Below are 16903 nucleotides of genomic sequence, written 5' to 3' on the forward strand. Positions count from 1 at the left end.
TTTTGTTTCTCATAAAATTCCTTAGTTCAAAAAAATTAAATGAAACAGACACAAATGAGTCGATTGCTGAAATGCAGTCAGAATACTATAAAAACTGACTTTGGTATCTTGCCAAATCTGAACCATTTTTGGCTTCTCTTCTGAAACTCTTAAGTTTAATGTGTGAAATTATTTCTCTGTTTCTCAAATTATTATTTCGTTTCATTTTCTAAGGCACTGAGTCTTAGTTAAAAGTCTTGATATGATCTCCCTCCTAATCTAATTGTTGTCTAAAAACACTGATATAAGGAGATATAATTGTTTGATAATTGTTGTAAAAATCTCAAATGTGAACCAATAAACTGTGTGAACCAAAGACAAAACAAAACAAAACAAAACAAAAATTCAGGTGTAGCTTCACTCTGTGACCAGCAGAGGACGCACCTTCACCACATCTGATCTCTTGAATTAATGACATCATCAGCATTACATTTATCCTATTGCGTGCACACAGACCATACAATCATAATTAATGCAAAATTAAGGAAGAGTTTGAGATGTCAGTTCAACATTTTGCAATAAGAGGACATGTTCTCCTGGTGTCCTTTAATCGGATATATATAAACAAAAGACCTAAAGAATGTATTCATGTCAATCAAACGAGGCCCTAAACTAGTTTTAACTAGTCTCTGTATTTAGTTATCTTTCTTTCATGTTTAGGGATGTAGGGATGATCTGAAAAATGTCATGACACAATAAAAATCTAATTGAATTTTTGTGGTTTCTATTCCAAGCCTGTTTAGCTCTGAGGTCATCGTTATGCAAATATATTGCTAATAGCTGACTAAATTAACTGTAAGCATGACTGACCCATATGTTCTCTGGCGTATGACATGCTAACAACAACAACCACGAAAAATAATTGGTTAGTGTTGTTAAATAAGTAAAGTTTAACCTGAAACAAACACTTTAACACCCTAAAATAGTAGCCTGGCTCACAGCCCTCCATCATACTGTAATTAATTTTTTACACTACTGTTCATAGGTTTGTAGTATTTTTTTTTAAAAAGAAATTAATACTTTTATTTTTTTTGTTTGTTTTGAGTTGTTAAAAAGTGACAGTAAAGACTTACATTGTTACAAAAAAAAATATATATCAAATGAATGCAAATAACCCTGAAAAAAAAGAAAAGAATCAGAAATATTAAGCAGCACAGCACAATTTGTTTTCAACACTGATAAAAATAAGAACTGTTTCTTGAGCATCAGATCAGCATATTAGAATGATTTCTAAAGGATCATGTGACACTGAAGACTGGAGTAATGATGCTGAAAATTCAGCTTTGCCTCACAGAAATACATTAATAAAATATATTGCAAAAGAAAACTTTAAATTGTAATAATATTTCACAGTATTACTGTTTTACTGTATTTTTAATCAAATAAATGCAGCCTTGGTGAGCATAAGAGACTTTTTAAAAAAAAAATCATACCGACCCCACACTTTTTGAATGGTAGCGTATATTTCATTATTTTATCTTTGAATCTGACACTCCTCAGTTCTTGGCCTCATGGGACAGAAAAGTGTTCATTGGCTGCACACTGAAGAATCTCAGCGAGTGTTTTTTGCATACTATATAGGAAGTATGCTTCAGTAAAAAAAAAATACATCAAGGAAATGATATTCATTAGATTCAACCATAATGCTCACTCAGTTATTTCTTCTCATGATATCATCTCATTTGCGGGCAGATGGGTACAGAATACAGCTGTCTATATACAGACAAGTGAATATGTACAATCCATTTTTTACTAAAAGCTCAGAGATAAATAACTTTGCATCTGTCAGGAAAGAGCTTTAAATGTGAATTGCTATTATAACTTGTAAGTTGTTTTTGAAAAGCACTGCTTGTGGTTTAATGAGCCACTGTCCTCTGCTCCACTTTGAAAGACAGATAAGACGCTGATACTCAAAGGTTGCCTTTGCTTCCACTGCAGTGGGAATATTTCTGTCAAAGCAAATAGACAGCTGGCCTGTACCTCTCATCCATCAAGCGCTGCCACGTCCACTTTGCACATCTTGATAACAGGGGAATTAACAGCAAGTCCAGAGATCAATGCATTATTTAAGAGGCGGCATGCTGATTGGTGATGAAAATGAATGAAGAGCCCGTTCTCTCTGCCCCCGTTTTCTACGCGTCCCTCAGGCACCTTCACGCAAATCCTGTAGAGAATGTAAAAACACCCTTTCAGATGGAGAAATTCCAGTGCGTTTTTAATTAAGGCAGTTTTTGATGCATGATCAGTGAACTAATCCATGAGAAGGGGATCTTAAACATCTTAAAACATGGTTTCTACAATTTTTATGAAGGTAAATTGACTTTTTAGGACCTTTTTAAGACCAAAATAAAAAATGAATTAAAGGGAACACAATATGTTCTCTAAATGTAAATGTTGAAACAGAACATAGTGAGTTAACAGCAAATTTTGAAAATACAGCTTCCAGCAGATCACCATTGCCTTAGAGCTAGAAAAAAAGAAACATTTACTGTACATTCTGATTAAAATGCACAACAGCAAAGTTCTTTTTCCAGTGCAAATGTCAAAAAAAAAATCTTAAATCAATGCAGATGCAAAAAATGACAAAGTCTTGACTTATGAGAAATATATTTCTGTGAATTATTTATTTATTTATTTAAATAACAAATATCTGCCAATGGGCTCAGAAAAATCTACTTAATTCAAAGGGAAAAGAAGAAGAAGAAGATAAACTCATGTAGCCTTGAAACAACTTGACGGTGAATAAATGACAGAATTTCTGTTTTTTGGGTGAACTATATCTTCAAGGACTTAATTTGTGGAAGAGCAAATTAAGACATTTTAAGACCTATTTAAGACCCCCAGAAACCCTGTAAAATCAGTTTGCAAGTCCGATTGTTTTTGTCAGTCACATCTAAATGTATACATCTACTGTACAAGAGTTTTCAGATGCACATTGCAATGGCCTTTACCTCCCATCAGAACACAGACCAATCACACTTCAGATGGCTCTTTGTCCTCGGTTAATATCAGGACACACACCGTCCTTACTGTCACTTTGGCGAGAGTGGTGTGCATCGAACAGCACGTCTTCTTCGACCTTAAGGAATGACCCTGCAGTGATGGTCCTAAATGGGTTTCTCCCATGAGGGGCTGGAGAGATGAAAGGCTGTGTTCTTAAAGAGAGATTAAGCAGGATTTGATAGGCAGAGCAGAACAGCTCCTTTAGTAACTCTGGAAAAGACAGCGAACATCTGACGGGCAGCAGGGAAACAGATCCACGGGGCAGCTCATTTACGGAGAAGCTCGCAGGGCAAGAACACAGGTCTAGGCTGGTCCTACTTTAGCTTTTGGATACTGATAATAATGACGAACCCCCCAAAAAGAACATCTTGATATAGTTCTAGTCACAAAGTCTTTTGTCTCCCACCACTGCAAACATGTATACCTGACTTATATAACCCTTACCTGTGCTTACTGCTATATAAAAATATGTAATCTATTTCTAAAACTGATCCATGCATACTTTTCACTTTCTGAATTAATGCATGTCTAAAAGTGAATTTTCATTGTGATATCAAGTATATAGTTAGAAATGTTATTTTTTTAACCTAATACATATTTTTAAATCTCCTTTGTATTTGGTTTTGACCCCCTTTTGTCGCATATTTACTTCTATTTGAATACTGAACTAAATAACACTGCATGATATTTATATTTTAGTTTCATATTTTAATATTATATTTACTAATTTCACACCAGTCTTCTCTGGTTTTAATGTTTATGTTTTTCAAGTAGAGATAGTGACCAAAAAATAGTGCAAATATTATATTTTAATTTCATATTTTACATTTATATATATTTTTTTATTTATTAATTTCACATCATGAATCTTTTTGGTTTTAAAATGCTTCTATTCCTTTAAAATATGATAGACCAGTAACAGTACAGTAGTCTGACCTTTAACTTTTTTACTTCAGTTATCAGATTTATTAAACTATCAGCTATTCTTTCTTTAATATCTCACCATCTCTGCAGAAAAACAGCCAATGTTAATTAGAGGTTAAATATGATACTTTTTAATTTGCATAAATATAATGGCACAAATAACAATAAAAATATTAGCATTAGTACTATTAATGTTAAAATATTATGTTTTTGTGTGCCAAAAAAAAGAAAGAAAAAAGGAACAAGAAAGAAAGAAAAAAGTAATCTGTATTTGTCTTAATAAGGCAATGCATCTAACTCACAGGTACATAAAAAATATCCCTTTTGCATCACACTGTAGGGTAGTGCTAGTAATTCTTCATTAATTGCTTCAAGCAAGAAACAATCCACAAAATCGATATGGCCATGTGTTGATTTTCTCAGAGCTGGTTGGAGTTAGAATAATGCAAAAACGTCATCTTGGCTGTCTAGATGTAAATATCACATGAATTTACTGAATGTGCTCGCCTTGCTAAAACTCTATTACCTTTAATAATTTGCTCTTAGTGTTAAATGCTACCTAATGTTTCTTTGATGGCATCATTTTGTTTATTGTATTTTCCGAAAAAACAGAGCTAAAAATGACAAGAATAGACACATGGACAGGGATTCAATCCAAACACCCACAATCCCACATTTCATCTCCTGAAGTTTAAAATCACAGTCGGAGACAGTGTGGGCGACTGCTTTCAGATCATAACGACATTTCGATGTATATGAGGCCAAGAGGTAATTTTTCTTTTTTGGAAAATGCTTCATTAGCATGAATTCTTTGTAACAAACCCCACAACGACAAACTTAAGATTAAATAACGTACGAAAAAATAAAAGGAGTAGGGTGTGAGTGGGACAGCTTGAAAGATATTCAAATACATTTCCTATCAAAAAGAATTTGTAATGACTCCCCCCTCATCGGAATGCTGTCTCTGCAGGGATGGTTTCACCCCCCCGCTCACAATTCAGTATGGATATGATGGAGTACACACTGTAATCATAGTGCGGATGAACACTGAAAAGACTTTCACCTTTAAAAAAAGTCAAATTATGAGGCAGTGCTTTTGGTCGAATGGGCACAGTTTGTACACTAACACTAACACAACTCACATTCTGTGTAAAAACCGTCAAGGCTTCTTGATGTATCCTTTCCATCATACACTGTAAATGACTGGCCAGTCACCGTGTTTTTTTTTTATATAATCATTTGATGGCTTTGTGTGAAGAAGAGATCAGCATTGTTTATTGGCACCAGTAACTTTTTTATTCACATGGCAACTGGTGAAAGGAAAAGGACCATGATGATATTGTATGTGCTGGTGAACAGAAAGACAATCATTGGTTAATATTTTTATTTTTTTTCACATTAGTGCTTTCTATCAGTGCATGACTCATTCTTAAACAGCTCCAAAATAAGAAACACCTTGCTTCTGGTTGTTATAACAGGTGGAGGTCATCGCTGTCAGCTCTTTAGTGTGGCTCTATTATGGAGGAAAACACTTGACTCAGCACAAATTCCTAAACGATCCAGTTTTCTCCTTTTCTTGACAGCCGGGCAGCATTTAAGGGATATAGATTAGTCTGTTATGGGATGTGACTGCCTCTCTCACACTCTTTAACAAATGTATGATTACATTCAATAGCGCTCTGCAATTTCATTCCATTTCATAAAAGGAAGAGAGACATATGGGATACAGTTGCCTGCCAGTGAACGGTCACCACTAGGCTGATTTTATTTGTGAGATTAATTCATAGCTTTTCCTCTCCCGCCTGTCAGGTCAGGGATTAGTTCTTGTTTTGTGTGCCTGTGGGTTCTTGCATTTGTCTTCTTTTTCTTTTCAAGGAAATGTGCTTTCTGCTACAAGAGCTCTGTGGAAAATGGAGTGGGTTACATCATTTTACTGAGAGTTTTTAAAACAAGGATTAATGTTTCACCTGGAATCGATCAATATGTCTTATGAGGTTGAATGCAATTGATTGATGTTTTTCAAAAAAAAAAAAAAAAAAAAAAGGAAAAAAAAAGATTGATGAGGAACTCTGAGGACGTGAAACTTGGAAAATGAATTGTAAACTACAGCCTGGAGGTCAAAGGAAGGTTAAATGCTTCCTTCAACTCATGTCAATGAGTCCATGAATGTGGTTGGCACCAGCATAGAGTCCTAGTTACCAGTGGAATTATCTTTATGCCTAATAATCCAAATTGGGGGGGAGGCAATGAATTCAAACCACTGATTCTTTGCAGCCTCATCTTTTGGAAGTGAAAATAAAACAAATTTATTTTTACAGCGTAGGACACAGCATCTTCTCCACATGATGTTAACCACACAAACCAGCTAAAGTGTTCGAGGGCGGGTCAAGTTAGGACATATGCGGGCATTATGCAAATGTGTTACCCTGTGACGTGTAGCCATCACAGAAGAGGGATTCAAATTACTGGCGACTCGTTTAGGCTGTTCAGAGTCAATTCTTTCTTTTGGGAGAAAATAACTTTGTTTATCATGCACTTTCAGCTTTCCAACTTTTACATTCACATACAGCTACATTACACACTGCATGAAAGGCAATATTCGAAATGGCATAATAGGGACACTTTAACAATATTTACAATAATTAGCAACTGCATGATGTTATATGTGCTTTGAAGGGATCCACCCAAAAAGTTAAAATTCTGTCATCATTTACGCACCCTCAAGTTGTTCCAAACCTGTGCGACTTACTTTTTTCTGGGGAACAAAAAAGAAGATATTTTGAAGAATGTTGACAGCCAAACAGTTTTGGTTCCCTTTGACTTCCATTGTATTTTTGTTCAGGTATACTAACTTATTTTAAAATATCTCCTTTTGTGTTCCACAGAAGACAGAAAGTCATTTGAAATGACATGAGGGTTAGTAAACGATGACAGAATTTGCATTTTTGCATCCCTTTAAATGCAATGTCTCAAATTATTCAGGACTGCATGAGGGAGACCTCTATTAGTAGCCTATAAGGATACTAATATATTCTTTCCATTTATGTTTCTTTGTCTTTGTAAAATCAGCTGAGCACCACTACACAATCCCTTTCTTAAAGCAACGGAATCAGTGTGAAGGAAAGTAACAAACTTAGTTTAAACCCGGGGCAAGAAGTCTTGCAGTTTCTCACGGCTCTGCTGCTGTTTGGAGCTCTGTGTGCTTGCCAGCTACAGCAAACATTGATTGGCTGATTAAGCACAAATTGATTAGCAGGCTCTCATTAGCATGTCATTAGCAATGACCTATACCTAGCAAGACACACCGCACTCTGACTCGTATGGATTTACAAGCACAACAATCCCACCACGGACAGAAAATCTGTGAACACTTCTCTAAAATCCAGAAATCGATGGAATTCCCATTATTAACCCCAGACGGACATAAAACAGCGCTCTAATGCCGTATCATGGGTGCAAAGGCCCATTTTAATATTTGCATTTATTTACATTAACAATAAGCTGGCCAACCTCTACGTCCTTGAATCAGTCCAAACACACCGCATGACTGCTATTTCAATATTGCAATCCTTTCCATCAACAAACAACGAGACTATTTTTAGCAGAAGGACAATAGCAATGTACCGAGAGCATGCTTTGTTTTTGAACAGATAGGCCTCGGGACTTTAATTTGAATATATCTAATAAAACAAATATTCAGAAGAACAACAAGACAAGGCTGATATTTTCATTCGCTGGGAAATTATATGCTCTAATATGCAGACGGATGACGGGTCACGCAGTCACCAGTTCCTAATGTTATTATCTATGAACATCTTTAAGAGCTCCATCCTCCCAACAGAAATGTACAGTCTTCAAAAAAACCTGTTAAATAGATTGTTTTCTGTTATGTGTTGATGTATTTCCTATTTTCTGTGTTCTTAAACAGGGAGTCAAAGTTCTGTTTTTTAATTAGTTTGTTCTTAAGGCAAAACTTACTAAGCTCTACACAGTGTTGCCATATAATATAACATAACATTAACTTTTATTGATGCAATAAGCCATGCATTTCAGGTAATCTTATTGTTAAAACCTTTCAAAAATCAACACATTCTGACAAGACTATTTTTTCTGTCCCAATCTGTCAAGTCTGTATTTTTCTCACACAACATCTGTAAAAAAAAAAATCTGTGATTGCTGATCCCAATGGTTTTGCATATTTTTGACCTGGCCTACCCTTCGCGCACTAATCTTCCACATGCTGCATGTGTCAATATGGATGACATCTGACAAAAAAGTAATAGAATAATTTAACTTTATCAAACTTTCGAGATTGGCATTTTTATCCAAGCCAACAAATCCAGGTTTTAAATGTTTTAAAAACATTTCTTTGTTGGTTATATGAAGGTTAAGTGAACATTCCAAATTACTTCTGAACATCTCTGAATGCTTTGAAACAAGTAGTACCATGTTAAAAAAAATGTTAGATGAACATCCAGCTAAAACATTTCAGAAAAAAAGGTCCATCACCTCTGTAATTAACATGGAGATGTTAGTCCTGTTTGAATCAAAACATAAAATCACAGACGTTGTGGGGGAGATAAGAACTGTAACTAAAGGTTATTCAGAAAACCATCCCATAGTCCTATGGGGTCAGCTCTATCCTCATTAGTCTACGTGACAGTTGCTGCATATATTTACGCAAAGCAGTGTCAAGTCAAACATCCACCCCCCCCCCCACACATTTAACATTTAGCTAAAACCATGAGTAATGCTGGCACTGCTTTGCGTCTGGTCTCTGCGACTTGTGTGTTCAACTTCAGTGCATGAGAAAGTTCTCGCCATCTGCGATAAGCTGTTAAAAATTCTGTCTGTATAAGTGCTACAGTTTTCGAGCATCTGATGCATAGTAGGTCTTGTTACCAGTTCTAGTGGGTGGCGATTCAACATGCCAGGAGGGTGAGCTCCATCATTTCAGAGCGAAGCGTGAATCTTATTTCCCGGCACAGATCAGTGACACATCAGCGCAAAGTGACAATTCGGTGCCAGAGAAGCGTGCAAATAGAGGCTTGAGTGTGTGTCTGTTCTTGTTAATAATGTTTAAGCTGTTTTGTATAATGTTTTTAATAAGATACATATGCATTAAGAACAGTGGATTTACTCTGAGATTTCCGCATTGCTACTTTGACCATGCTAGCAGTAACGTCAGTGATTTTGGATTCACAACTGAAGCAAAGGCTAAAGCTCCATTTAGTGCAGGAAAACAAGCGTTCACACACTGGGAAACAGCTACAGTTTTCAGGTACGTACCACAAACCCAGAGGGATTCAGCACAATGCAGATAAGATGAGCAGGGAACAGATGGAACGTGGATGTGGCCTGTGCATGAACATGGTGCCGATGTACGCACCTCCTACATAAGCCTGGGACTGTTAGCATGGAGATCTTCCAGAACATTCTTGGCATCAAGAGGATCTAGTCACCATCTGTCTCCCAGGACAACCTCCCAACATAGACCTTCCCCGCCTCCTGCCACCCCAGTGCTCATCAGCACAGAGATACACAGACGCCTGTCAATGAAATTCACGGGCCGTTTGTCTTGGGTGAGCAAATATGACCATAAGACAATTCTATTTGGATCATCTGCACCACCTGTTAAGTCTATGAAAACAGATGACGGCACGGTATTGTTAACTGGAGACATCCACTTCGCCAGACTTGTGTGAATCAACAGGAAGAATTACTGAATGCACACACAAAGCGCAGCCAGAAATGAGACCATTGATGAAGAACACAAACAGGAGTGAATTCAGTTTCAGTGTGAATGATTCAAACCGTTCAATACCAAATTGATTCTTAAATGGGGATGCACTGCTCTGTTTTTGTAATTTGATTTCATGAAAGCTCTTCATAAAGATGGTTTTTGGTCCACAATATGACATTTTATCGATCTAATAAGAGCCTCCAAAATTGTATACAGGAATAATGTTGAAATGCCATGCCATTTCAGTTTTATCTTGTTGTGGATAATGTTTTTAACTTATTTTGACACACGTAACTGTAAACAGTAATGAATAGCATTTTACTGAAATATACATAATTAAGAAAAATATAATTGGTTTAGTTAGATATTAATAATATTATGAAACTGTCAATGAAGTGGACAACAAATAACATTGTAATATTTATTATATACAGCATACTGTATATATATACAAACATATATATTAGAAATAGTTATGTCTGTATTAATGGTAAATTTGTTAAAATGAATTATTTTGTTGCTGCATGTACAAAATATCATATTATTGTACAATTACACCTTCATTAACTGAATAAAAACATAAAAAAACAAAATGCACATAACACTTTGTAGATTTTTTTTTTTTAATAAAAAAAAAGAAAAGAAAAAAAAAATAACACAACTGATATAATTATGTAATTATGACTCCCAACTCATAACAAGGTCTTGGAAACATCACGAGTAGCTACTATGATGCAAAGATATTTCACTCTCCGAATGTGCCAGATCAACAACTGCCATTGCGATTAATGCCAGTGCTAACAGATCACTTTCTCCAGCTTTATTAAACCACTTTGAAACCATTTTCACTGTGGAAATCCAGTGTCAATGAAATCAATACAGCAACCATACCTCAAATCTGAACAGTACAGCTGAAAATGTGCATAAACCGCCTTTTGCAGCCTTGGCAAATTTGCACTGGGGCAAGGACAGGGAGTATGCAAGGCACCTGGTGTCGAAATCAATCATTAGCATGGGTCGAGGGCAGTAATTAGGCGTTCATGAGGGAGCGTGTGGGATGAGGTGACGAGGATCAGTTAATGAGGCCACGGGCTGGGGAGGGGTGAACGGCCGGCACCACAGGAAACTTCACACACGCGGAGGGGGGGTGTGGGACGAGGCAATTATACAGGCACAGTACACAAACATATGATTCAACACCCAAGGAGGTCAGGCTGAGAAATGTGCTGTAACATAGATGATAGTCGAACAAAGCTTTGATGACTTAGGTGTTATTTTTGTTTTGTAGTAAGCAAGGCAAAGGAATGGCCTTTCATTCTGGAAGACCACGGAAAATGCTAATTAGCATTGTGCTGTAGGCCTAATCTCTTTGTACTATATCTAATTTAAAAAATGTTTTAGTTTCTTATATTGACCTTTTTATAAACAAACAAATAAATATTTAATAATTTAGCAGGCCCATTACAGTACCGAAACGGTTTATCATGCAAATGTGAACAAAACTATATCTAATACTAAACCTTTAAATGTAATTATTACCTTGAAATATTTTTTGATTTCTTGCAATGTGATTATCATATATTTTATTTTGCAAAGTGGTATAAGTAAGATTTGATTAGTGTGTTTGTGTTTGTGTGTGTGTGTAGAAAATATTGCTACGTGGCAAACAAGTTACCAGATTATAGATTCTCAGAAAACACAACAAGTCCCAGCATTCATGATATGCACACGCTCTTAAGGCTGTGCAATTGGGCAATTAGTTGAAAGGGGTGTGTTCAAAAAAATAGCAGTGTGGCATTCAATCACTGAGGTCATCAATTTTGTGAAAAAAAAAAAAGGTGTGAATCAGGTGGCCCCTATTTAAGGATGAAGCCAGCACTTGTTGAACATGAATTTGAAAGCCTGAGGAAAATGGGTCGTTCAAGACATTGTTCAGAAGAACAGCGTACTTTGATAAGTTGATTGAAACTTTTTTATAAAGAGGTGCAAAAAATTATAGGCTGGTTAGCTAAAATGATCTCCAATGCCTTAAAATGGAGAGCAAAACCAGAGAGACGTGGAAGAAAATGGAAGACAACCATCAAAATGGATTGAAGAATAACCAGAATGGCAAAGGCTCAGCCAATGATCAGCGTATGATCAAAGACAGTCTGGAGTTACCTGTAAGTACTGTGACAGTTAGAAGACGTCTGTGTGAAGCTAATCTATTTTCAAGAATCCCCCGCAAAGTCCCTCTGTTAAAAAGAAACGCATGTGCAGAAGAGGTTACAATTTGCCAAAGAACACATCAACTGGCCTAAAGAGAAATGGAGGAACATTTTGTGGACTGATGAGAGTAAAATTGTTCTTTTTGGGGTCCAAGGGCCACAGACAGTTTGTGAGACGACCCCCAAACTCCGAATTCAAGCCACAGTACACAGTGAAGACAGTTGGTGCAAGCATCATGATATGGGCATATTTCTCCTACTATGGTGTTGGGCCTATTTATCACATACCAGGGATCATGGATCAGTTTTCATATGTCAAAATACTTGAAGAGGTCATGTTGCCTTATGCTGAAGAGGACATGCCCTTGAAATGGTTGTTTCAACAAGACAATGACCCCAAACACACTAGTAAACGAGCAAAGTCTTGGTTCCAAACCAACAAAATTAATGTTATGGAGTGGCCAGCCCAATTTCCGGATCTTAATCCAATCGAGAACTTGTGGGGAGATATCAAAAATGCTGTTTCTGAAGCAAAACCAAGAAATGTAAATGAATTGTGGAATGTTGTTAAAGAATCATGGAGTGGAATAACAGCTGAGATATGGTTGACCGATGTGAAGCAGTTTTAAAAAACTGTGGTCATACAACTAAATATTATTTAGTGATTCATATATGCTAAATCCTAGAAACAAAAATGTTTGTACAAAATAGTTTTGAGTTTGTACAGTCAAATACACTGCTATTTTTTTGAACACACCCCTTTAAACTAATTATTGCACAGCCTTAAGAGCATACATATTGGGTCTTGTTTGTTTTCTGAGAATCTATCCACCTGGTAACTTGTTTGCCACGTAGCAATAAAAAATATACTAAAAACCTGGATTATTCTGGTTAGTCACATTGTACTGATTATTTAACAATACTGTATATCTAATACTAAACCTTTAAATGTAATTATTACCTTGAAATATTTTTTGATTTCTTGCAATGTGATTATTCCTATATTACTACTATTAAATATTATAGTAAAATAATTAATAATATAATAAATATTATTATTATTTCTGCCAGTTCCAACACTTTTCCAAATTTTTAAGGAATTTGAAATAAATTTAGGATCAAGCTAAACTGGCATTAAATGAACCACTAGATATTGGTTAATATCTTTTAATAGTAATACAAGTACCACAGTATTACTAAAACCAGAACTGTTGCCTACTGTTTACTGTTTTCTAGAGGACTGGAACATGGAGAGCAATATTTCCTTAACCCTTGTAGCCTCTCTCACCTTTGAATTTACAGAAGACGACAAAACGCTCCAAAGAATGAAGCTCGAAGGCTTATTAAATCTACTAGCGTAACAAAGACTGAAGCGCACCAACTGTTTTCAGGAACAGATGCTATGTTAACTGTGGAGTGATGAGTAGGTGTATGAATTAGCCCTCGAGTCTCACTTCCAGTCGGAGAGAGAAAGAGAGTGACTCCAGCATGGCTGCGGAGGCATTCGAGACTTCACCGACTAACTCGACTCAAAGCCTCTCACGCAGCAGCCCGAGTGGGATCTGAAGGCAATGATGATTTTCACTTGATCAAAGCGTATCATGCAAAAGAGCAGCAGCTCCGTGAGCTCTTCGGAAAAGCTCAGAATATAAAGTGAAAGTGTGAATAGAAGCCTGCTCATTAGGATTTTCCGCAGGTTTGAAAATTCAGACAATTAATTATATATGGTTTAGGATTTTGATTATTGCAGTGCTCTGATTTAAGCAGAGCTGTACTGATATTCCTCATGCATTAAAGTTCTGCAAGTAATTAAGACCAAATTACTTAACATATGTGTTTCATTTTAACTTTGTTTTGTAGATTATTTCAGCTTTTGGGGCTGAAAATGTTATACTTCTTACTATGCACATTCATGCTATCTATCTGGGTTTATCATTATATAACATTTAATATGAAAATATTACTGTATATATAAAGTGTATGTATTACCATTAAATTTTTTCTTTCTTTTAAACATTTTTCATATATTTTTATGAAGTGCCAGACAGTTTCGTTTTGATTCTACTAGGCTGGCTTTTCAGGATGAAAGGCATATCAAGCTCTCAGAGTACATTAGTACATTAAGATCACAGTCAGCCCTGTAGCTCCAGCTGATGTGATTAAACTATGGTTGATGTTCTAATGAGGATCTATTTGGCTCCATAAAGATCAAATTCATGCCTCACACATGCCCTTTACAAACATGAAATGAGTAAAACGGTAACATACACTATTGTTGAAACTACACTGACTTTTTGGTTAAACATATAACACTTGAAAAGTTGGCTTTCAAAGCCACTTTCTTTCCAGTCCTGATGGCCAGCGTGAATTTACCATGCCTCAAACAAAATGTTCAATAATTTAAACTTGCATGCACAATGTGTTGTTGCAAATGTGAAGTCATGTCAGGCGAGGTTAGAAAACAAATGCCAACTTCCCATGCAAACACTCATGGAGTGCCTTCATCACTCTGGCTAAATCTTTCTCGATAATCAATGAAAAAGCAACTGCAATTTCAGGGTGATACACTTATAAGAACGTACTCTAGTTTGCAATATATTTTTCATGAACTGTGTGTACTTTTTGCATTGGTTTCTGAAGTTTATACAAACATTTAAAAAGCAAGAAAGGTTTCTGCAGACATTTGTTAAATTTTTAGACCAGCAAATACAGTGCTGCCCTAACCTATTTGAACCAAAAAAAACAAACAAACATCATACTGTACAAGCAAAGGCAGTTTATTTTTAAGGTCAAAAATGGACACAATTTTCATCCAATCAGACAGCAGGTCCCACCTACAACATTAAAGATTATGACCTATTTGTGGAAGATGACCTTCTAGCCATTTACAATCTGAAACCCATCAGCATTTAACATTTTCTCCTTACAAATGTGATGAAAACTTTATGATATCAATCAGGAGAATAATGTTCTTCTAAAAGAGGATGGAGCAAAGCTTTAAAAATCAATAGGCTGAAAATTGTCTTCATGATGAATACAAAACGGTTCACAACACAGATATCTGCAGAAAAACAGACCACTGAAACCTAAAGTGTTTTCCAAGCCAAGCCATGGAATGCTGTGTGCTCCAGGACAGAGTCACTGCCTGCAGGTGTCATGGAACGCCTCCAGAGTTCGGAAGTCCCTCCATGTTGGAGGAAGGCCCTCCTGCAGGTACTTGCCACAGCGCTGACACGGGGTCTGGAAGAGCTTGATGTAGCTCCTCAACCAGGTCTGCTCAAAAGAACAACAAACAAATATTTAAATTTGACAGATGTGCTTTTCATCCAAGATCTGACTGGTTAAAACCTCCAAAAACTAAACAGCACTCCTCAAGTGAAGCACTCAAGACTCTATTAACAGTTCTTTTAAACTGAGTCTGAAGTGACTTGAATTAACGAATCTTGGCCAAAACGAAGCAAAGTACAAGACAGTATATTTTCCTGGCCAAATGCTGTAAAACTGTTGCGGCGGACACCATCACCCTGCACTGGCTGGCCTCATTGCACTGGCATGGGACGTGTGAGAGCAGCATGAGGGTCTGTGGGCTCTCGCAGCAGTCACAACTAGACATTGATAAACAGCAGGAGGAGTATGTCTGCTCTTCTCTGTAACCTGTCTTCACTGGGGTCCTCAGCACAGTCGGGACGCATTGTCTTTCCTAATTCATCTGCCGGCCCAAACCACCTTCCACTGATTCCCTGTTATTCATACTCCAATTAGCACATTAGCTCACACAACAGTCTGTCTGTCTGTCTGTCCTATCTATCTATCTATCCATCTATCCATCCATCCATCCATCCATCTATCCATCCATCCATCCATCCATCCGTCTGTCTGTCCCTCCATGTACCTATCCTGTCTACCTCTCCATCCTGTCCATCCATCTATCCGTCCATTCTATTTGTCTATCTACTCAAATGTCTGTCCATTTATCTATCCTGTCTAACTATCTATCTATCTACCTACCTGACTGTCTTTCTACCCATCTGTCTGTTCGTCTATGTCTATCTATCTGTCCGTCCATCCATTTATCCATCCTATCTACCAGTTTTTCTACCCATCTGTCCGTCCGTCCATTTATACATCCTATCTACCTGTCTATCTACCCATCTGTCTGTTCGTCTATCTATATTTATCCATCCATCCATTTATCCATTCTATTTAAATGTCTGTCTACCTACCCATCTGTCTGTCCATCTATCTATCTATTCATCCATTCGTCCATCCATTTCTTTATCCATCCTATCTACCGTCTATCTACCCATATGTCTGTCTGTCTGTCTAGCTATTCATCCATCCATCCATCCATCCATCCATCCATCCATCCTATCTACCTGTCTAACTACCCATCTGTCTGTTCGTCTATCTATTTATTTATCTATTTATCCATCCTATCTACCTGTCTGTCTATCTGTCTATCCATCTATCCATCCATTCATCTATCCATCCTATCTACCCATCTGTCTGTTTGTCTTTCTATCTATTCATCGATTTATCCATCCTATCTACCTGTCTGTCTATCTACCCATCTGTCTTTCCATCTATCTATTTATCCATCCATCTGTCCATCCATTTATCCATCCTATCTTCCTGTCTGTCTATCTACCCATCTGTCTGTCTATCCATCTATTCATCCTTCTATCTATCCATCCTATCTACCTGTCTATCTACCCATCTGTCTGTTCGTCTATCTATCTATCCATCCATTTATCCATCCTTTTTATCTGTCTATTTATCTATCCATCTGTCAGCCCGTCTATTTATCCATCCTATTTACCTGTCTATCTAACCATTTGTCTGTCCGTCTATCTATCTATTCATCCATCTGTCCTTCCATTTGTTTATCCATCCTATCTACCTGTTAGTCTATCTACCTGTCTGTCTGTTTGTCTATCTATCTGTCCATACGTCCATTTATACATCCTACTTACCTGTCTATCTACCC

The 16903-nt window shown here is 36.7% G+C and overlaps 1 protein-coding gene across 1 annotated transcript in view; it reads right to left on the bottom strand.

Annotated features, from left to right (window-relative positions):
* Nucleotides 1–14677: 14677 nt before the first annotated feature.
* Nucleotides 14678–16903, bottom strand: part of LOC109095337 (mediator of RNA polymerase II transcription subunit 27) — a 50820-nt gene continuing 48594 nt past the window's right edge. The window contains exon 8 of the mRNA XM_042761802.1: nucleotides 14678–15189. Coding sequence (XP_042617736.1) covers nucleotides 15055–15189 — 135 coding nt within the window. The 3' untranslated portion in view covers nucleotides 14678–15054. The remainder of the gene's footprint in view (nucleotides 15190–16903) is intronic.

Source organism: Cyprinus carpio, chromosome A8 (genome assembly GCF_018340385.1).
Source record: "Cyprinus carpio isolate SPL01 chromosome A8, ASM1834038v1, whole genome shotgun sequence".
Classification (NCBI taxonomy): Eukaryota; Metazoa; Chordata; class Actinopteri; order Cypriniformes; family Cyprinidae; genus Cyprinus; species Cyprinus carpio.